Here is a 24,362-nt window from a genome sequence, read left to right on the forward strand (position 1 = left end):
AAAATTTAATAGAAGGTGTAATTTGACTAATATAACCCTATTATATCAAGAATATCAAAAGTCCACATAACTTTTCAATTGAACTACACTATCATTAAGGGTAGAATTGGAAAAAAATGATTAATTGTTTCTTGATTGTTTAAATTGACAATTAATCTTGGACATCTATTTTTAGTATACCTGCCAAATAATTGTGGACGGAGGGAGTATTAAAAAAGGGAAAAAATGTTGCCATTGGAACTTGAACACATGACATAGGGGTGCTACATGAATCACTTATCCATTGAGCCAAGTCTGTCCTTTGTTTTCAGGGGGTTCATTTTAATATATATACACATAAAATCAGAATTTGACGTTATATATACAGTGTAATTTTTTGACGAGGGGGTTCGGGTGAACCCCTGGGCTCTACCTAGGTCCGCCCCTGCATGAAAGGCGAAGAAAGATAAAAAGTTCCTTTCCTCTCATTTATACCTTTTGTTAAATTTAAATTTATAAATTTACAGAGTTTTATCTATTCATCAGTTTATTCTATCATTTTTCATGTGATGAGTTACATGCTTTAGTTATTGAAAAAAATTTATTTGCGTAGCCCTGCATTCTAAGATATAGGTTTTGCAAATGAACTGGTGTTTCAAATGATTGTTACAGACACCCACTCCTTTCCAAAAAAAAAAACATAATAAGTTGCAATAGTCAGTACAAAAGTTCTTACAAGCTGCAACTGATCTACAATTTTGAGGGATCAAGTGACTATTACTTAGGTAAGTCCTGTTGGAATCGAAACTTGAGCAATTCACATGTCGAGTTATATTTAAGTGACTATAACTTTTGTATTGAATAAAATCTATCTCAACACTGATTAATAGGACTCCTCAATTTATTTATTTTTTCTCAGGTGAAACGATAGTTCCTCCCATTACTATAATATCTCTAATTTTATTTCCTCTTCTCTTTTTGTATTCAAAGTTTAGAGTTAGAGATTTGATTCACCTCATTGCAGGAAAGCACCATCTTGATTGACTACATTTGCACCAGTTATTGTCTTTGTGATGCTACAGGGAGCCTGTATCATATATCCTAAATGTAATTACTAATGACTTCTGCAGTCCTCAACTACTTATGCATTGTGAATGTCTAATACAATGTGCAGTAATAAAACCTTTCATTGATTTCATTTTGTGCCCTCTCCATATTTTTTGAAGTTCTTTATGAACATTGAGATCATCCTCAAAGCTTGTAGTGGAACTCTGAGGATGTAAATTCAATAAACATACTTGACCGCTAAGTTAAAATGAATATTCAGTTAAATTCAAGTATCATTTCTCCTTTTACGTACATTCTATATATTTATATTTGTGTGTGTGGTATGGAGAGTTTTCTCGAATATAACTCCTTTGAGATGGAAAAGCATTTTGTATATTCTCTGTGACAAAAGATGTTTGATTGATTTTGAGAGATGTCAAGAAAAAGAGAATGAGCCTTAAGTTGGTTGCAATAAATTTATTTGTTTGATGACCTTTTTTTAATTCAATATTTAAACTTAAGTAGATATTTTGTATTTTAAACTTCAATTCTTCTCCCTATCATCTGAAAAGAATGAACTAGCATCAGTTTGGTATTGATGTTCTACGTAAGAGGTAAAACTTAGCTATGTTGGAGGGGATGTTCACATGTACTGCACAACAATGTCTACACCAGTAAAAAACGAAGTCAATAATTAAAATATAGCACACTTGAGGGGGGACAACTATTTCTCATGTACTTTCTTTACATGTTTAATATCTGGAATGTCAAGTATGTTAAAGTAGAACAACACAACCAAGAATACTTCTCAGAATTGTGATTAAGAGAACTTTGTTTGACTTTTTTGCTACCATCATTTGAAATGCTTGTGGTTATGGTTTTACTGATATAAAAATGACTATAACTATGGAACACTAGGACTTTCATGATGTCTTTGTTGGCTGGTAGGTGTTTAATCATCAGTGAAGTAGTGAAGTCTGTGCAGGTTTAACAGTTCTTGCATTCTGATGCATATTTCAGATTAGGGCGCTCAACTTTAACATCATCAAGAGCTATGTTTCTCAGCCAAGCTATTGACAGAGCTTGAGGTTGCATGATGGGGTCGTTAAGCTGTAGCATTTTGTGCAACTTCTTTTGAGGTATGTCAAAGAGATCTTATCCTCATGCTAATTTGGTGATGTTACAAATTCATGTAATGAAGTTTTCGGTCGTGTTGAACTTATGATGTTGTGGATGTGCTTCCTAGACGAGTTGAAATTTTGCAGTGTAAATACAAGGAGGATTTGAAGGGTCTACAAATTTAAATGAATTTGATGTACATGTACAATTTTTTACATTAGATTTCATTCAATGAAATATACTCTTATTATATCAGGTCATACAGTATGATTTGTGCGAACTGTTGAAAAGCTATTCATCTAGAAATTTGTTATTATAGTATTCGATAGGTGTAGCGGTAGTTATAGCGACATTAGTTATTTAATTTAAATATGTAATTTTATCTTAGATATGAGTGGAGAAATAAAAAATCTTAAAAGTTATACATTGTTTGTGATTCTTATTGTTGGGCCCGGGCCATGTGCATCTATTTGTAAGATAAAAGACGATTTATATAGCCAAACAATATTTACCAATTTTTTTCCCAATATATTTAAAAATATCTATGATCCAATGGGTCCTAAAAAACATTCTTAATACACATATCCAAAACCACCTCTCCTCGCTTTCCGAGTCCGAATAAGAATTTGTCTGCATAAATTTATAAAAAGTAATTAAGTCAAAGTTAACAGTCATAAGTAGATGATACCCCACTTTTGACTTTTGATTTATATTTTAAAAAAATTGACGTAAAAATGGATGCTTAAAGTTACTGTATAACATTTTCAAACACCTCCAAAATTTAAAAGCTACTTAAAAATAAAAAAACACATAAAAATAAGTTAATCCAAACGGGTAATAAAAGTTGACCATACAAATGCAACCTATAAGAAGTAGTAGATATTTAGAGATATCTAACAATAAATTCTTCAATGGCACGATAGACCTGAATATCATACATCTTAAGAAATTATGCCAGTTTTCACATGTATTGAATTCTAGAATAAACGTCTTTAACAAATTTTCTTTCGATGAATGATAGTCCTTAAAATAATTTTCGCACTAAAAAAGCTTCTTAGTGTGAAAAATAAATATATGTACAGATTGTATGCCCATATGTCAGATGCTATGAATTGAACTTTCTAAGGAAACTGGTTTCTAGGTGCGTATATGCATGCGTAGTCACCAACTAAAAAGATGGATCGACTTATATTTATTATTAGTGTTCCTATTTGCCAAAGAAATAATTATGCCACCACTATATATAGCTATCTATATAATGCTATCAATACCAACACTTATGGTTGCTGCACTACCTCACTTCCATGTGCAGGCGAGGTGTCAAACCCATGTCATTTTTTGTTCTCATTACATAAGTATTCAAGTATTAAGGAGTCGTTCGGTACAAAGATTAATAATGTAGGGATTAGTAATGCAGGAATTAGTAGTGCAGAGTTTATTTTTGGAAATTATCTACCTTGACCCAATTACATAATTGTTTGGCAATTATCTATCTTGACTCAATTACATAATAATTCAAGGGTATAATTCAAAAGAAACTTTTTATAGAGTTTTAATCCAAACACAAAATGAGGTAGGAAACAATAAACCAAACACTTGATAAAAATCAAGTCAAGTCTCCAATTTCTCCATTTAAATCAAGTTTTTGGCATTAAGGTATAATAGTCTTTATCTATGGAGTCTTTTCCTCCATAGAGTTCCTAAATTCTCCAATTTTGAAGTTAGAAATCTCCAATTGAAGTTACGGTTTTCTTCTATGTCATGGGTTTCTTTCAATGTTGAATTGTTTTATTGTATTATGAAATATTATGCATGAATTGAGATAATTTCCTGTTTTAAGATGAATCCCCGTGAACCCATGCATAACCTATTTTTCTAAGCTATGATGATATAATTGTTAGCCAATCTGTGTTTAAACAATATTACTGTTTATCAGAAACTTTGCAGAAACACGAAGTTACCAAAGTTTTGATGAACCAGTGAAGAACATAAATTAATTAACAAAACTAAAATCTGTAAAAACGTACCAGAATCTGAAGAACAAATGGAAAGAAGATCAAGTTCACTGAATGCACAGTGTCCCCTTAAGAAAATTATTACCCTCTAGTATCCGAGGTTTGATTTGGAATATGTCATCCCAGGATAGAATTATCTCAATCACCAGTGTATTGATACCCAAAACTTTGGTGTCAGCGAGCCACTCAACTACAGTAAAGTACACGATTAAGTTTTTGTGCAGAAGAAGAAGAAGAACAATTCAGAAATTTCGTAAGTAAAAATCTGAGGAATCAAAGGTATTTATAAACAAGAGGAACTGGTTCTGAAAGGTTGCAACCTTTCAGAAACCACACGACCATTTATGAAAGTTTGCAACCTTTCAAACGATCCTGGCTATTCCTGAAAGTTGCAACCTTTCAGAACAGTCATCTCCAACGATGGGAAATTCAAATGAAATGGAAAAGTGTTTTAAATAAAATGGGTCGCCCAGATCCGAATCGGGTCGGAACGTTTCGGTTAATTAACTAAATAATTGAAACATTTTGGCCATTCAATTTAATTTAATTAATTAAATAATTAAAATAAACTTTGTCCAAAAATAATCTCTCGATCGATCATTTTCCGAAGCCGAAGCTGAGCCGAGCGAGCGACGACGACGGCGCGAGGGGGGTCTCTCTTTCCAATCCTTTTAACAACTAGTAAAAGTGTTTCTCTATTTAAACACTTCAATTTTTCTTTCCACCACCAATGAGGGAGAAATGTCTTTTGTTAAAGCTTAAGGGAATCTTTTTCAATTCCTCTTTTCATCTTTCCTCCATTTCCCATTAACTCTTGCTATACCCAACAATCCCCCACATTAATAGAGAATTGTCATAACACAAAGGAATTCACAGACGAGTGTGTACTTTACAAGAAATGATCAATTGCATCTGGATAAGTAGGTTTCCCCTTGGACTTTCCGTAGTGAACATATGTCGAATATACTCGATCAATCGGTAGATGCAATATCTTTGAACCGTCGAGATTTGGTGTATACCTAGACAACCATATGTCACACAATTAACCCTTTACCATTTATGGTTCTTATGGCTGTGTTCGTTTAAGCCATGAACACCTCCTGGTTTCATGAGTGTATAGAGAATATGTTTTTGACAAAAAAATCTCTTTGAAACGGCTTACACTTCACACTCACATAGGTGATTTCTAATCGTGTCATCTCGTAGATACACTATTTGGTCAAATCTGTCAAACTTAGCAAATCATTAAAAATTTTAAGCTTTATTAACTCATTAATAAGCCTTAATATTTTAACCTCATTCCTGAACATTGTCTTCATTATGAGAATGGATTGAGTTGATTAACAATGTCGAACCGTCAGTCACAACTTTGTTTTTCTCCTTAAATCTAGCTCTTGGGATCTCTAGTATCCTAGATAGAGTTACTGCCATGATGACTTGTCCTAAGCCGTAAACCCATTCCCTTAGATGATCTTCAACTGCCTCTCTTACTAGGCCTTCGTTAGTGGATCTGACACATTATCGCTTGACTTCACATAGTCAATTGTGATAATTCCACTAAAGAGCAGTTGTCTTATGGTACTATGTCTCCGTCGTAAATGACGAGACTGTCTGTTGTACATGACGCTCTCTGCCCTACCTAATGCTGCTTTACTATCACAATGTATGCAAATAGGTCCCACACGTTTGGGCCAGAATGGAATATCCTCTAAGAAATTCTGGAACCATTCAACTTCTTCACCGGCCTTGTTTAAGGCAATAAATTCAGATTCCATTATGGAGCGAGCGATACATGTCTATTTGGATGATTTCCAAGAGAATGCTCCTCCACCAAGTGTAAACACATAACCACTTCTGGATTTTTACTTCATTTGACCCGGTGATCCAATTTGCATCACTATATCCTTCAATCACGGCAGGATATTTATTATAATGCAAAGCATAGTGTTGTGGATGTTTCAGATACCCCAACACACGTTTCATTGCTATCCAGTGTGTTTGATTAGGATTACTAGTGAATCGACTCAGTTTGCTAATAGCACATGTTATATCTGGTCGCGTACAATTCATAATATACATCAAACTTCCCAACACTCTAGCATATTCCAATTGAGAGTCACTTTCACCTTCATTCTTTTGAAATGTAAAGCTTAGATCAATTGGAGTTTTGACATTGTTGAAATTTAAGTACTTGAATGTATCCAATACTCTTTCAATACAATGAGATTGAGATAATTCTAGTCCCCGAGGAGTTTTGAGAATCCTGATCCCTAAGATCAAATCAGCAACTCCTAAGTCCTTCATATCGAACTTGCTGGACAACATGCACTTAGTAGCATTTATATCGTCAATATCTTTACTCATTATTAACATGTCATCAACGTACAGACAAATAATGACTTCATGATTCAGAACGTTGTTAATGTAAACACACTTATCACATTCGTTAATCTTGAATCCAGTTGCCAACATTGTTGGGTCAAATTTAGCATGTCATTGTTTGGGTGCTTGCTTGAGCCCATAAAGCGACTTCACAAACCTGCACACTTTCTCTTATTTACCAGGAACTACAAACCCTTCAGGTTGTTCCATGTAAATGTCTTCCTCCAATTCTCTATTTAAAAAGGCTGTCTTGACATCCATTTGGTGGATTTTAAGATCATGCACTACCGTTAGTGCTATTAACATCCTAATTGATGTTATCCTTGTTACTGGAGAGTATGTATCAAAGTAGTCCTGACCTTCCTTTTGTTTTGTCTGTATCCTTTGACTACTAGTCTAGCCTTATATTTGTCAATAGTCCTATCGACTTTCATTTTCCTTTTAAAGATCCACTTTGATCCTAAAGGTTTATTTCCTGGAGGAAGATCAGCCCATTCCCAAGTATGGTTACTTAAAATTGATTCGATCTCACTATTGACTTCTTTTTTCCAATACGTTGACTCAGATGAAGACATAGCTGCTTTAAATGTTTGAGGCTCATTTTCAAGAAAGAATGCCACAAAATCTAGTCCGAAAGAAGTAGATTTCTGTTGGCGATTACTACGCCTAGGATCCTTGTTAGGTTGTGCATTTTTCATTAATTTTTCACGTGGTCGTTTAGGTCTTTCACTTGTCGACTCACATTCAGTTTTATACGGATAAATGTGTTTAAAGAACTCAACATTATCTGACTTAATTACCGTATTAACATGAATTTTCGGATTATCAGATTTGTGAACCAAAAACCGACAGGCCTTACTGTTTACATCATATCCAATAAATACACAATCCATTATTTTGGGTCCAATTTTCACCCTCTTGGGTAAAGGAACCTCTACCTTGGCTAGGCACCCCCACACTTTGAAATATTTCAAGTTGGGTTTCCTTCCTTTCCATAACTCATATGAAATTGATTGCGTTTTGCTACGAGGTAGCCTATTGAGTATCTTGTTAGCCGTAAGGATGACTTCCCCCCACAAGTTTCGTGGTGAACCAGAATTGATTATCAAGGCATTCATCATTTCCTTTAATGTTCTGTTTTTCCGTTCCGCCAAACCATTTGACTGTAGAGTATAGGGTGCAGTAGTTTGATAAATAATACCACATTCCAAACATATCTCTACAAAAGGAGATTCGTATTCTCCACCCTTATCACTCTGAATCATTTTTATCTTTATATTCAATTGATTTTCCACTTCATTTTTGTATTGCTTAAATGCATCAATTGCTTCATCCTTACTATTAAGCAAATATACATAACAAAATCGAGTGCAATCGTTAATAAAAGTTATAAAATATTTTTTCCCACCGCGAGATGGTATTGACTTCATAACGCATATATCTGTGTGAATTAAGTCTAAAGGTTTAGAATTCCTATCAACAGACTTATAAGGATGTTTAACAAACTTACATTCCACACAGATTTCACATTTTGATTTATCACATTTGAAATCAGGCAATACTTCTAAAGTAATCAATTTCCGCAAGGCTTTGTAATTTACATGTCCCAAACGGGCATGCCATAAATCATTTGACTCCAATAAGTAAACAGAAGCAGAATTCTTATTAATATTGTCAACAACCATTACATTCAATTTGAAGAGGCCCTCAGTGAGGTAGCCCTTTCCTAAGAACATCTCATTCTTACTTATTATAGCTTTGTCACTAACTAGGACACACTTAAGCCCGTTCTTAATGAGCAGTGAAACAGAAACTAAATTTTTCCTAATAGTAGGAACGTGCAGAACGTTGTTCAAAGTCAACACCTTGCCGGATGTCATTTTCAACATTACTTTTCCAATTCTTGCAATCCTTGTTGTTGTTGTGTTCCCTATGAATAAATCTTCATCGAACTCAGCATGAGTATACGTTGCAAAGGCTTCTTTTGCAGAGAAAATATGTCGAGTGGCACCTGAGTCGAGAAAACACTCCTAGGGATTTCCAACTAAGTTGCACTCTGAGATCATATTACAGAGGTCATCTGCATCTTCCATCTCTTCCACGATGTTTGCTTGACTTTTGCCTTTGTCCTTGTGCTTTCTTGGAGCACGACAGTCAGAAGACTTGTGACCAGCCTTACCACAATTGTAACAGTTGCCCTTGAATTTCTTCTTGGCTTGTTCTGACTTCTGTCCGTTGGACTTCTTTCTCTTCTTACCTTTGGTAGGAGCTTCTTCAACAATATTAACTCCTATTATTGTTGAATTCCCATGAAACTTCTTTCCGACGGTCTTGTTATCTTCCTCGATCTTGAGCCGAATCACAAGATCTTCAAGCTTCATTTCCTTACGTTTGTGCTTTAAATAATTCTTGAAGTCGTTCCACGACGGAGGTAACTTCTCCATCATTGTAGCCACCTGAAAAGCTTCATTTACTACTATATCCTCAGCAATCAAATCATGGAAAATAAGTTGAAGTTCCTGCACTTCTGATCCAACAGTTTTACTATCTGACATTTTATAGTCTAAAAACTTTGCGACCACAAACTTTTTCAAGCATGCATCTTCTGTCTTATATTTCTTCTCAAGTGCATTCCACAATTCTTTCGAAGTTCTCATTGCACTATAGCCATTATATAAGTCATCCTCTAAAGCACTCAGAATGTAGCCCTTACATAGGAAGTCTTCCTGTGTCCATGCTTCAATAATATTGAACCTTTCTTTGTCTGACATATCAGCAGCAGGCACTGGAGTTTCTTCATTGGTAAATTTCTACAGACCAAGAGTGGTAAGCCAGAAAAAAACCCGTTGCTGCCATCCTTTGAGATTTACACCAGAGAATTTTCTCGGTTTCTCTGCTGGTAGTATAGTAGTTCGGGTTGGTGCAGCAACAACCACCGTAACATTATCATTTGCCATTTCAGAATCTGTAATAAATAGAAATTGATACAAATGACTCAGTAAGCAATAATTTAAATTGCAAACTTAATAGGAGTATAAAACAACGAAGGTTTTTGTCTCCACTAGAAACACAGATTAAAATAAAATAAATAATTTCCTTAAGATTGTTAGCCAATCTGTGTTTAAACAGTATTACTGATTACCAGAAACTTTGCAGAAACACGAAGTTACCAAAGTTTCGATGAACCAGTGAAGAATAGAAATTAATTAGCAAAACTAAAATCTGTAAAAACGTATCAGAATCTGAAGAACAGAATGGAAAGAAGATCAAGCCCACTGAATTCATAGTGTCCCCTTAAGGAAATTATTCCCCTCTAGTAACTGAGAGTTGATTTGAAATATGTTCTCCTAGGATAGAATTATCTCAATCACCAGTGTATTGATACCCAAAACTCTGGTGTCAGCGAGCCACTCAACGGCAGTAAAGTACATGATTAAGTTTTTGTGCAGAAGAAGAAGAACAACAATTCAGAAATTTCGTAAGTAAAAATCTGAGGAATCAAAGGTATTTATAGACAAGAGGAACTGGTTCTGAAAGGTTGCAACCTTTTAGAAACCACTCGACCATTTATGAAACTTTGCAACCTTTCAAACGGTCCTGGCTGTTCCTGAAAGTTGCAACCTTTCAGAACAGTCATCTACAACGGCAGAAAATTCAAATAAAATTGGAAAGTGTTTTAAATAAAACGGGTCGCGCGGATCTGAGTCGGGTCGGAACGTTTCGATTAATTAACTAAATAATTGAAACGTTTTGGCCATTCAATTTAATTAAATAATTAATTAAATAATTAAAACAAACTTTGTCCAAAAATAATCTCTCGATCGATCATTTTCCATAGCCGTAGCCGAAGCTGAAGCCGAGCCGAGCGAGCGACGATGACGACGGCGGGAGGGGGACCCTATTTCTAACCCTTTTAACAACTAGTAGAAGCGTTTCTCTATTTAAACACTTCAATTTTTCTTTACACCACCAATGAGGGAGAAATGTCTTTTCTTAAAGCATAAGGGAATCTTTTTCAATTCCTCTTTTCATCTTCCTTCCATTTCCAATTAACTCTTGCTATACCCAACAATAATGTGGGTTTTAAACTATGAAAGATGAATTTATGAAGATATGCATGTTCTTATGAAATTGATGAAATGTTTTAAGGATGCTTTGAGAGTGAAGTATCAATATGATTATTGTTGTGTTGTGAAAGGGTTTCTCATATACACATGAAAGCATGAATGTGAAAAGAGTTTTCTCACATAAAGAATTTTAAGGTTGAAAGATATTCTCACCTAAATTGAATCAAAGTTAAGGAGTTATTCTAATAATGAGGCAAGCAGCGATTACCCATGAACTCCAATGATAAGACAAGTGGCGGCTACCCATGTCTCATGAATGTTTAGGAAAGTTAAGACTAATCAATAGTCTGTGGGAGTTATGCTAAGCATCGAGTGGACAAGTGGTGATTACCCATGTCCCATATACTATGTGCCACTATAGGTTGCCTAGATAGACATTAGCTAGTGGATCCACGTAAGCTAGAAGTTCACGGTTCTTACCTTGGCAAGTGAGAACACCTCTTTCAGTGTGGGGTAGACACCGGATTCCATGTTAATAGCTCACATGGTCTTACATGTCGGTTAAAGGTAAATTTTCCACATTAATGAATTAATCAACATTATTTCAAGAAGTATGTGACGAATGTTTTAAAGATGTTAACTTGCATTGACCATGCTTTTCTGACTTATGTTTCTAACACTTTTATCTCATATTTTAGCTTGGTCATTACATATCATTAAAAGGTCCTTTTTAGCATGATTTGTATCTCTATGCATTGCTATCATACTTGGTACATCTTTGTACTATCGCATACTCTTACTACGTTCTCCCAAATGTAGGGTCCGACATTCCAGATTCGCATCTCCGTGGCTAGGGATCATTTAGTAGATATTGAAGATTGGCGAGTCTTCATGTTCCGAGGACCAAACCTTATTTCATATTGTCTTTACATTTCAGTCTTTGAACTTGATGTACATGTTACGTCTCGATTACTCTTTTGTACTAGATGGCTTTGAGACATTGTTAGACTTTCGCTTCATTTATAAAACTCTTATGTTTTGAAATTGTCTTTTAAATTCTCTCAATTTTATATTTATCTTGTATGATATATTCTAAGTGGCTTGTGTAGGGTCTCTCGGGGTTCTACACGCCATGTTACACCTAGGATCTACCTTGGGTCGTGACAAGAGTGTAGGCTCGGGTTGTGACAATTGTTGTCTTTGCTAGCCTTGTTTGTTGGTTTACCAATGTTTGATGCCTATTTGGTGAATTTTTTGGATATATATGTATATGTATTCAGCCTTTGTATAGAGATCATGGTGGCTTTGACACCCCATATAGAGTTTATGCATTCCTAGATATCATGGTGGCCTCAACGTCCCAAACAAGACTTGTGTGCTAGTTGTTATTGCATTTTATGAACTAGAGAGTAGTTGTTTTCTTTAAAGAGCTGTTGAAAAAGGCCTTGCTGACCGAGAACTTATGTTTATGCTAAGATATACTTGTTTTTTTTTTGGACTATGCATGTGTGGCTGCTATGCGCCATTAACAAATGGTTCAGTTGAGTCCGCTTAATCTTAAAATTTTACAGTAGGTGTCAGTTGCGCCCTTCAAATTTGGAGTCGAATTTGAAATGTGACAAACTTGATATGAGAGCAATGTCATATTTTAGAAAGTCTACAAATCATGTCTACTAGAGTCTTGTTTATAAATATATTTTATGCACCACATTTCATAAGTAAAAAGCTACAAACATTATTGAGGAATATTACCCTTCTTCTGCTCAAATTTCAATATGGTTAAATATGTAATCTAGGTGAGTCATAGAGCTCGTAGACACTCATATTACTATAAAATAACTCAATAAAAAATCAGATCAAAGGTTCACCTTTTTAAATTTGAAGACTTGTTTGATTTCACCTTAACCTCAACAAGTTAAAGTTGTTACCTTTTTTTTTTATTGAAAATTGGGATAATGAATAAGTACCCCTTAGACTATGACCAAAATCTCAGAGACACACCTTAACGAAACTAAGGTCCTATTACCCCTGAACTCATTTTTTCTGTGATTTTGTACACCTTTTGTCTTACGTGGCACACTCCGTGACTCCACACAATTGAGGCACGTGAGAGATAGTTGGATGCCATGTAAGCTAAAAATGTGTACAAATTTACAAAAAAAAATGGGTTCAGTGGTAATAGGACCTTAATTTAGTTAATGTGTGTCTCTGGGATTTCGATCATAGTTTAGGGGTACTTGTACCTTTTTCCTTTAAAATTTATTTGATACCTTTGACGTATTTTTCTTACGTTCACCTCAATTGGTCAATGGTTACCTTTTTTTTATTGAAGAGTTGTTAGATAGCTTTGAGCTAATTTTCTCAAGCTACAGTATGCGTAAAATTGCTTATAAATAAAGTAGAGCATTATTTCAGCACCAATTGACTTATAGTTGGTTGGAGTATCAATTAGTACAATAACTATGATAAACTCATTGTTGGGAATTGTAGTTGTATCCATAGTGGGATTTACTATAACAGTTGCTTACAATGATAAGGTAATAGATTCAACAGAAGTAATAGCATCATGTGATTTTCCAGCAATTTACAACTTTGGAGACTCTAATTCAGATACGGGTGGAATCGCAGCTGCATTTTATCCCATGGCAGCACCCTGCGGAGAGTCCTACTTCGATAGACCTGCTGGAAGGGGCTCGGATGGCCGCCTTATTATTGACTTCATTGGTAAGAACAGATGGAGCTTCTACGTGTAATTATATCGATGTTATACTAAATAATTTTGTTTGTATATAAATTAAGCTGAGCAGCTTGGAGTACCGCAGTTGAGTCCATATCTGGATACATTAGGAACAAGTTATAGACATGGTGCAAACTTTGCAACGGGAGGAGCAACAATTAGAAGAATAAATGAATCATGGTTTACGAATGGTGTTAGCCCATTTCCGCTTGATGTTCAAGTTGAACACTACACTCAATTTAAAGAACGAACTACCTACTTCTACAATCAAGGTTCGACCTTGTTGACTCTCACATTTTCCTAATCAAATAAACAATTTGAATGAGATGTGGGATTTTGCAGGGAAAGAAGAATCAGATAAAAGCAGGCTTGCCATACCTGTGGAGTTCTCCAAGGCACTATACACAATAGATATAGGACAGAATGATATTTCTGCTGCTTTTCGAATGTTGCCAAACATGGAACAAGTTCGAGCAATTATACCGGATATAATTAACCAGTTTGCAGCACAACTTCGAGTATGTTCATCTTTACCTTTCTCACATGACACCAGCAATATATATCATTAATAAACATAGAGATTCTATTTCTTTATATGAAAATAAATGACTTTTCAACAAAAGTGGAAAAATAATATTAAATTAAAATCAATTAATATTTGAGTATCACATAGGGGTAATTTTTTAAATGAAACATGTATGAATGTGCAATAAAGTTCAATTAATAACATAACCCAATAATGTAACTTAACCTGTTATTATTATTATATGAATAAGTTTCTTATATTTTTATTTTACCCATAATTAATTCTTAGGTGTTTAATATGTTTTAGGACTTATACAAGAAAGGGGCTAGGAATTTGTGGATTCATAATACAGGTCCAATTGGTTGCTTGCCTGTGGTCACAGTCAAAATAAAAGATCCAGCAGCAGGGTACCTGGATGAACATGGATGCGTCAAGGATATGAATGATATAGCCATAGCGTTCAACAAACACCTCTTCGATATGTTGACCAAACTCAGGATAGAGCTTCAACAAGCTGCAATAACTTACGTTGATTTGTACAAGGCTAAGTATGAGTTAATCAGCAATGCAAAGAACCAAGGTAATTGATTCTTTTTCAACCTTTTTTTTTTTTGTGTATCAAGTTATAACTTATAAATCATGCTCGAACTGTAAACTTACAATATCATATCTAGGGCCTGCTTGACTTAACTTTAAAAAAAAAAGTTTATAAAAAGTTAATTTTAGTAACTTTTAAGTTTAAAATTGAAAAGTATGGGGTATCTATTTTTAATTTTTAACTTATTTTAATTCATTATTATTTATTTCAAGTTATTTTTAACTTTGTCCGATACTTTAAAAAACTGAAAATGACTTAAAAATAAATTTGACTAATTTTTAACTCAATCTAAATAAACTCTTTAGTTAAAGTTCAAATTAGTGACCAATGAAATTTGAGTTGATATGGCACCATATTTTAGTTGGTGGGCTAAAGGGACCCATAGGTGCACACCAGTTGTAGTGAAAATAGAGAATCCCAATAACTAATACATGGTTGAGCTTGAAGGACTATTGGAGGATGTTATCTATTACAAAATGAAAAGGTTTGGGAGTTTAAGTTAATTTTAAGCATTTCATTTCCTACGTGACATTTAAAAATGACATGAAATTCCACATATAGTAGGTGTACTAGACGCACCTTAAACGGAATGAGAAAATAATTTAAAAGATTGAGTTTTATTAAATTTAAATATTCAGTTGACAAAATCGTGAGTAGAATATCCCAATTAACAATTCAAGGCAATTTAAGAGTGTTCCATGCCATTCCACCAATATAAATTTTGATACTATTCCTTCTATGCCATTTTATGTGAAACCATTTAAATCACGGAAATTAAATAATTTGTGCCATTTTATGTGAAACGATTTAGATCACGGGTATTAAATTATCTAATTTTCCATGTGGATTCAACATATATCTTATATTTTATAAAATAAAATTTACATGTAACTCAAAATATTTTTAAAATAATACAAAAGAATCTCAGTAAAAAAATAAATCTCTTTTATCTTTCCAAATGGTAACTTAATCACATAAAGTTATCTAATAAAGTATAATTTAATTTTTGAAAATACTAAAATATTATTTGTCAAAGAGCACAGCAGCGCAATGACTAAAATATTTTATCTATCTACTCGTAAAAGAAAATGAAACCGGTGAAATCCACCAGCCAATTTGTTATATGATCTGATATAGACCACTTTGTCAATGTGTTAAAAATAAAGTATTTCTAATTAATTTATGTAACACATTTTGAATTTTGATATTTAAATAATTTTATGTAAGTTTTTTATATATTTTTTAAATATTTTAGAATTATTAATTATTGTATTATACTACTAGTACTTTTTACATAGTTTACAATATATAAATTTTATTTTATGAAGATTTCATGAATAAATTCTCGATCAAACTTAAATCACGTAATAAAGTGAATATGTTTGGTGTGTTGACAGGATTCGAGGAGGCATCGAAGATTTGCTGCGGGTATCACGAAAATGGAGAGGATGTTTGGTGTGGGAATAAAAAAAGATTAAATAATGGAACAGAAATATATGCAGGATCTTGCAACAACCCTTCCACTGTTATCAGCTGGGATGGTGTCCATTATACTCAAGCTGCTAACCATTGGATTGCTAATTACATTCTCAATGCCTCAATTTCCAACCCTACCCTACCCATAACTAAAGCATGTAATCCTCTCCATTAATTTTTTTTTACTTGCAACCCCATGTTCTATAATATTAAAATACAAGACCTCATTTTTTATATTTAAATATTTATCATTTGAATATCATCCTGTCATATGTATTAAAGTACCATCACTTTAATTACTCTCTCTCCCAATTTATATGTTTTACTTTCATTTTTAGTCCGTCTCAAAAGAAAAAATGACATATGTTTATATTAAGTAATAATTTAACTTTAAAATGTTCATTTTAGCCTTAATGAAATAGTTTATATAGCCATACAAATTTCTATTATTCATTTTAGATCACAAGTTTTAAAAGTCTTTTTTTTATTTTTTAATTCCGTGCCGAATTAAACTACCTCACATAAAATGGACGAAGAAAATAGTAATTATCCTTTAAAATTGACCAAAATTATTATCATATATTTTAATTTTATGAACGATTCCGCTTATCTTCATTTGAATTTGAATTAGTACCCTTTAAGTAGGACTATCTGACAGGGCAATTTGAATGGGATGGAGTATGGAACTTAGGTCTCATTTATTTACATTTAATCAAAATCTTAATTTTTGATCAACTTTGGATTTTAGATTTGTTAATCGATTTTGTATTAAACATTGAATTTTAGATTCGGTAATCAATTTTGCTTAAAATGAAGTTCTCTCATATGAATATTGTCTTTATTTCTTTCATTATGAGTAGTTAAATTTGTAGCTAGTGTGTGTGCATTATGTGAGTGTAACATAATGAATGTTGATTAATTAGTTCTAAAATCGGTTGTTATGCATGTATTTATTGTTGTCTAGAAGTTTTTAATCTGAAATATGTGGTTGCAAACATTGATTTAACTCTCTAACACCATTTTGGCTTGAGAAAGCAAAATGGAGTTGGGTAAGACTTCAATAGTGAGGACCTGGTGGAATTCTTCTATGAAATTGAGCTAGAGATTGGATAATCTGATTAATTTATCATTTAATATTATAAGGTAGGGATAGTTATCTAATCAAGAAATATTTGGTGTTTTATTGGTAATGGTCTTGAACTTCGAGATAATCCAATTGATATATGTTTGATAGTTCGAGAGAATATTGAATGTAGCATGAATGTGTTATCCATGTACTAACTGATTTGTTTTTTATTAATCTCTACCTATTGTGTATAAACCTCATAAAAATGTGAACACCCTAATCATTTTCAATCTGAGTAAAACTTATTTGTGTTGATTCCTTACTTGTGATACTTGATATTGAAAATTTCTAGTTGTTTTCTAAATTTCCCATATATATATATATATGCTAGATTTTTTTGGGTTGAGAAATCAATTTGAGAGTGATCAACTCAACTGTCAATCCTTGTGGTTCTGACCTCAAAAGTTGGATTATTTATTTTGCATATGCCTTGAAAATGTGACATAGTTGAGCGTTCATAAAAATGACGTTTTTGGCAGAGATCGACTTACGAGAGTCTCTAGTTGATGTTTGAATTCAAATTTTTGTACATTTTGTATTCTTGTTACTTTTTGTTTTGTATTGTTGAACATGAAAATAGGACAAGATGAGCCACACATATGACAATTGGAGTGTGGTTGGGTTTGCTAGTGCTTTGAATGATGAGCCTATTGAGCTAGGTGTTGGAGAGACATTTGCCTACCATCTACAGTATGAAATGAGGTTTTTTAAGTCACGAGTCCCATGTTGCACCTCCTTCAAATGAAAGGATTATTCGAAGGACAAATAAGGAAGATGCAAACTGATACCTATGAAACTTTGTGAATGTTTGTCTCCCATACAAAATGAGAAACATTAGCCAAGAACCTATTTATCAAAGGTTGTTCCCTTTCTCATTGACTAGAGAAACCACTTCATGGCTTAGTGAATTACGTCAAAGGTCCATTACATCTTGGATTGAACTAAAGACTACTTTCCTAGAGAGATTTTCCCACCTTTGTGGATGGTTAGATAGCGAGATGAAATAATAATTTTCAGCAATTACTAGAGGAAGCTATGCATGAAGTGTGGTTAAGGTTTAAGAAGAAGATTGTTATGTGCTCGTAAGCATCCACCATAGTTTATCTCTAGTATCCATCATATTTTCATTCCCCAAAACATCCTGGATATGTTTAACCACTTAGGAATTGAAATTATCACACAAGAAGGTTTCATTCCACATATTTTCCATTCTCAGCTGCTTCACTTCTTCTAATATTCCATGAGTGTGATTTACACGCACGTGAAAGTGAAGAGTCCCTAATTGAGTCCAGTTATCAAATCAAATACTAGATTTCCCTCCTGTAGGTTCCTACTAAATTTCCCGATCAAAGAGATCTTTGGTCTGTAAGAAGAGTCTCCACACCTATGATCCTCCATTCCATTCCACCACCTTTGGTCTATGACTTTTACAATACTTATTCCACATAAAATTTGACCACAAAGTATTAGTAGTTCTGAAGTTCCACAATAGCTTAGCAAATAAAGCTTTAGCAACATCAAATAAAGATTTGAAACCTATACACCCTTCTTCCTTGGGCAAACAAACACCCTTACAGGCTACCCAATGTTTAACTCTACCTTCCTTCTTGAAATTCCACAAAAACTTAAAAAACAATCTATGAATGTCATGAATCACCCATTTAGGAGGACTAATAGCATAGAGGAGGTAAATGAAAATGATCTGAAGAATATAATTAATCAAAATAATCTAAAACCCAAATGAAAGTAATTTACCTTTCCATTTATGTAGTTTATTTTGTATTTTCTGAATGAGTTCTGAAGAATGGGCCTTCTTCTTTGAATAACTAATAGGACATACTAAGTGCATCAATGAAAATTGACCTCTCAAAAAACCAGTAGTACATTCAACCTCTTGAGAAATAGCAAGTGCAACTTTAGAATGCATATAACAGAAACGCTTCCCCTTATTGATCATTTGACCTGATTATTTTTCATACAATTGCAAAACTTCCATGATAAGCTGTAAAGATCTTTTATCTACTGAAGCAAATATAATTTTATCATATGCATAAGAAAGGTGATTCAATTTGTTACTCCATTTTGGCAAACCATAACTTTTAAACTCATATATAATTATAAAACTGTTGATATAAAGCCCTTGATATCACTTTAGCAGACAAGATAAAAAGGGTAGGAGACAAAGGCTCTCGTTGTTTCACTCCCCCAGAAGAGTGAAATAAACCATAAGACTATCCATTAACTAGAATATAGTACCACTTATTAGCCATAGTCCTCCAAATCATACCAAGAAACATATCATCAAAATCCATTTTGCTTAGTACTTGAGTTAAAAACCTCCAATCCACTCTATCATAGGCTTTAGCCATATCTAACTTGATAACTACATTATAAGGATTACCCCTCCTCCTTAAATCAGAAATAGTTTCATGAGCTAAGACATTTTCTGTGAAGCTCCTCCCTTTGACAGAGCTAGACTGATTAGAAGATATCAATCTAGGAAGGAAGTCTTCCAATCTTTCATGAATGAGTCTGAAAATAATTTTATTAATAAAATTACTCAAACTAATTGGTCTTAAATAAGAGAAAGATTGAACCCTATCCTTCTTTAGTAAATGAACCAAATTAGTATGACTAATAGCTTTAGGAAGGGTAGGTCCCTAATAAAAAGCATTACCACACTAATAATGTATGGGCCTATAATATTCCAATAGGACTGATAAAAATAACCAGAGAATCCATCAGTTAAATCATTTAAACAATATTGTCCTCGTTAAAAATCAAAGGATTAATATGATGTATAAGTGTTAAATCACCAGAGGTGGTGCATCCAGAAAACCTCCTTTTGCCCATGAACCATTATCTTTCATAATTATCTTTAAAGAAAGGCTCTTTCTCCTTCCTTGGACTAAACAATGGAAGAACTTTGTGTTCTTATCTCACTACAAGAAATAAGGCTTTTAAAGAGGGGAAATTTGATCGCTAAAAGCTCTAATCCGGTCGCTATTAGTCAATAACGACTGATAAAAATCTCGTCGTCACCAGTTGTTAAAAGCTCTGTCGTTAAAGGTTAACGACTAGACTATGATACCGGTCGTTAAAACATCTTTAGCGACAATAAGAAATCCAGTCGTTACATTTCTTTTTAGTGACCAAATTTCCCTTCGCTAATTGTCACTAAAATCACTAAAAACCTTTAATTAGGATGAAACATTTGGTCATTATAAGTACTTTTCACAGCCAAGTTATGTTTTTGGCTTATTGTATTTAAATTTCCGCAACAAAAAAATAATCTTTAAATAATTATTAATTCAAAGAATATATTAAAAGTAACCAAAACATACAAATTAAATAATCTATCCACAAAAAGTTCAATAACTAGTTCAACTGAACTAAATCATCATATTACCAAAAAAAATATCATATTAAATTTTATGACATAGAATTTGTCAACTCTTTAAAAAGATAGAAATAAAATTGTAGCATGCATATACAATGAAAATGCCTTTAGAAACCTCCTGGCAAAAAATAAGTCTCCTTCAAGTTTTACTGATTCTTTAACATGTTTTGTTGCTTATAGTAGCTTCCCATTTTCGTCATGGAAAAGTTCTCCGATCTTCAAAATCTTCATATTCTTTATCTGTTACAGAACAAGTTCATGTAAATTTAGTAACAAAACTCCAAATTTGTTTTTTTTTTCCATAAAAGATTAATCACAAATAATGACAACACATTCTCCAAATAAATTTATTCAAAAAGAAATTAAAGTGACTAAAATTATCCAAAAAAAGCAAATTTAACCACACAAAAAGAGAAGCTAAAATAATGTCTTGAAACCGTCCAAATAAATTTAACTATCAATAAAAAGCAAACAAAACTATAGTTTTTCATGTGGAAACATTGTCACATTAACATGATATATTGAAAGTTTATTTGGTACGAAATATAATAGCAAAACTATACTTCATACTAAATCAAAAGGATGTTTTCTTAGACTACTCCTGTCATGACAATAACTTGCAACATTTACCTATTGTTATCACCTTTACATTGTGGACATTACACTAAGCGGGTCTAAGTTTTGACCCCAAACATATATTTATACCAAATATTTGTGTATATTTACTACTAATAGGGTAGATGAGAGACATGAAAAACATGATAAACAAAAGGGCTCATGTGATCAATAAAATTCATATATAGCATGTCACTGGGTATGATATATGTACACGCTATCCTTTTTAAACTCCACTTATGAAATTTCACTAAATATGTTATTGTTCATCTATAAATAAATTTCTTCTGTCTACTACAAAAATGCCAAATGATAATTCTCAAAGTGTTTAAATGGACAGAAAATGGGCCCAACATAAAATGACCAAGTAAAAAAAAATTACCTTCCAATGATTAAAACGTGACATGAGGTTAGTTGAGATAAGATAAAATAATAGAAGGAACTACAACAACTCCATGATTCCCAAGAGTCTCCCACAAGGCTCTATTTTTTGCTATATTCCTGTAGAACAGAGAAATAATAAATAAGGAGAGAGGGAGAGAGATTAGTGAAACAATTAAAATATATATGTTTGAAAGTATATTCCTCTTTGATGTATAGACTCAATAAAATAATCTCATTCTTTTCTGATAGGGACAAACAGTCTACAAACAAGAATACATAATATATTTATGCATAAACACAATCAAGGATTATCAGTCAAAGAATAACAGCTCAAAATTAGTATCCTAATCTATTTTTATTAAAACACATATTCTATCATTGATTCTTGAAACCTAAGGCTAGTTTCCTTAATGCAAGTTTGAACTAGTAATGCACTCCAAGTAGACAAGACTTTTAATCACTCAAACTTACAAAACAGCAAAATATGATAAATCACGTAGAGAGAACATATTTCCAACAATATTAGTCCTATTTACTTAGTTAAATGCTTATTTTCAAACCAATCAAGGGATAAAACCTTACATAAATTTATTAGAACAAAAATCACTCTTCATAAAGACTATAAATAACTTCAAAGTTATTAAACTATAAAATTCATTTCTAGCATATCAAGCTTTAGAGTGACTGTCCTGATATGTTTTTGAATGCTGACAAAGAGGATCAAAATAATGATTTACATGAATAAGCTTTTCCACAAATAAGGTCTACAAAGACAATTGAATCAGTTTTAGAACTCGCACACATCATACAATTGTAATAGTGTTTTAGTCATAAAGAAGCATACATTTTGTGTAAGATAATAGGTTCATCAGAACATATAGTAAATCAAGCATATAATTGTAATACAAGAAAAAATGGAACACAAAAAATAAAATGAGATGAACTAATATTTTTTAACGAAAAAAGAGCAAGGATTAAAGAAAATTAAGCAAGTGCACATTAGCATAGCATAGATCATATTATTTACAAAAAGCTGTAGAAGACAAACCAAAATGTCTAATACAGATTTCAACATTGCAAATATAAATCAACCACATATTACTTGAAAGATTCAGAAAGCTTGTTGTCCAATAGTTTTCGATGATAAATTCTCTTAACCAAAATACATATGGCATATTTTGAACACCACACTTTGTAATATTTTTTAACACAATCTTAGACAAAAGTGCAGCAACTTGAAGAGTATTTTAAGGTCAGAGTTTAATATAAATATCGTCTAGTCATTAAGAAAAATGAAAAATTCATGTCGGTTTGAGGACTTGCCGATATGGTCATTAACTTCTCATGAGTCATAATTGACTCAGAGAGTTTGAAAACATATATAAGCAGTCATGTATTAATGTAGCACACTCACTGATTTTCAAAGTACATAATAAGGTGAAGGAATGAAACTAAGATAAAACATAGTTATTTAACCATGAATTCTTTTTTCTTAAAAAAACACATTAGGTCAACAAATGTGCAAATACCGTGAATATTTTTTTCTAATCCAGCTTCTCTAATGCTTTGGGATAAGAGACTATTGACATAGCTTTAAAAATAGTACTATATAGGTTCAACAGTGAAATATGTCATCACACTAGAGAAAAGAAAAAAAGTTTAAGGCCTCTTATAGTTGGCATACCATTGCATTAGACAATATGATTCAGCATACAACCAAGAAACATCAAATAAAGTAGGACACCCTGGTTATTTGGACAATAATACTATTATCAATTTCACTGCTATTTTTGAGAAAATCTAATGTAGAATGAAAAATCACCAGAAAATAAAATATTAGTTAAGTTAGAAGACCAAAATATTCAATCACCCTTTTTACGTGGTTGAGAAGTGCAACAATATTACTTCTCAAACTCAAATAAAAAAATAACATATAACTTCCATTTCGAGAAAAGAACTCCACAAGATAATATGGAAACTAGAATAAGCCTATAGCATCTTAAATCAGAACAACAACATACCTAATATAGTCTCACAACATAGGGTTTAAGAAGGATAGAGTGTATGCATACCTCTCCCCTACCTCGCAAAGGTAGATGGGTTGTTTTCAAAATACCATCGAGTGAAGTAAAACATATTAAGGGATTTGAGAAATGCTCTGAATATATTCACTTTGAATACATTTTCCAATTTACATATGGTATATTCAATTTCAAAGACGAGATACAACAACAATAACATAGCTAAGGTATGTATTAGGTGAGCTATTTATGTTCAGTAATGTATATTAAGGCTCTTACAGTTACATTTTTCACAATTTACAAACAAAAGGTAAATGTATTAATCAAATGTACTAACTTTTAGTCGGTAATTTCTATTCCCTAATAAAAGCACAAAAGCTCTGGCAAATGGGATCTTGAGATCTCTAGTGAATGAGGAATCTAGGTATTTCCATCAAAGACCAGACGCTTCCTAAAAATAACAAATGCCCATGACATTCAAAATTCAATTTTACAATGCAAATAAAATACTAGAAAGAAACAATTTTAACACAATTTGAAGAAAACTAATCGACACGTAAATCATAAACAATATAGTTTAAGAGATCTTAAATAAACACAAAGAATATGGCCCAGAACATCATAAATGACCCATAATCAAAAGGTATACCCATTTATACTTTAGTTTCTTTAGGTAGCAGAAGATGAATTGTCTCCACTAGGCTTACTTCACTTAACATTAGCACAAAATTCTCCAAGTTCATTGGACAATTCTTCCGTTAAACAAGAATCAAATAAGAAACAAAAAATAAATAAATCTCGCTTACCGAAAAGAAATTGAAAATCGGTAAAATTCCCACAACTTTGCATATGAAAAAATCTTACTTGGTT

The 24,362-nt window shown here is 32.7% G+C and overlaps 1 protein-coding gene across 1 annotated transcript; it reads left to right on the forward strand.

The window, feature by feature from the left end:
• The first annotated feature begins 13,016 nt into the window (after positions 1–13,016).
• LOC102586515 (GDSL esterase/lipase At5g14450-like) lies at positions 13,017–16,283 on the forward strand. Its single transcript, XM_006354938.2, has 5 exons — positions 13,017–13,333; positions 13,409–13,618; positions 13,689–13,864; positions 14,179–14,452; positions 15,868–16,283. Exons 1-5 carry the CDS (start codon positions 13,072–13,074, stop codon positions 16,119–16,121), a joined length of 1,176 nt encoding a protein of 391 aa, XP_006355000.1. The 5' UTR covers positions 13,017–13,071; the 3' UTR covers positions 16,122–16,283.
• Positions 16,284–24,362: the final 8,079 nt, after the last annotated feature.

The sequence above is a fragment of the Solanum tuberosum genome, unplaced genomic scaffold (genome assembly GCF_000226075.1).
Source record: "Solanum tuberosum cultivar DM 1-3 516 R44 unplaced genomic scaffold, SolTub_3.0 scf00186, whole genome shotgun sequence".
Classification (NCBI taxonomy): Eukaryota; Viridiplantae; Streptophyta; class Magnoliopsida; order Solanales; family Solanaceae; genus Solanum; species Solanum tuberosum.

Excerpts from the sequence above, each read along its gene's own strand:
- LOC102586515 (XM_006354938.2), top strand. The coding sequence starts at position 13,072 with ATGATAAACTCATTGTTGGGAATTGTAGTTGTATCCATAGTGGGATTT. Across the intron at positions 13,334-13,408 it reads CCTTATTATTGACTTCATTG|CTGAGCAGCTTGGAGTACCG; the intron begins GTAAGAACAGAT and ends ATATAAATTAAG. Across the intron at positions 14,453-15,867 it reads CAGCAATGCAAAGAACCAAG|GATTCGAGGAGGCATCGAAG; the intron begins GTAATTGATTCT and ends GTGTGTTGACAG.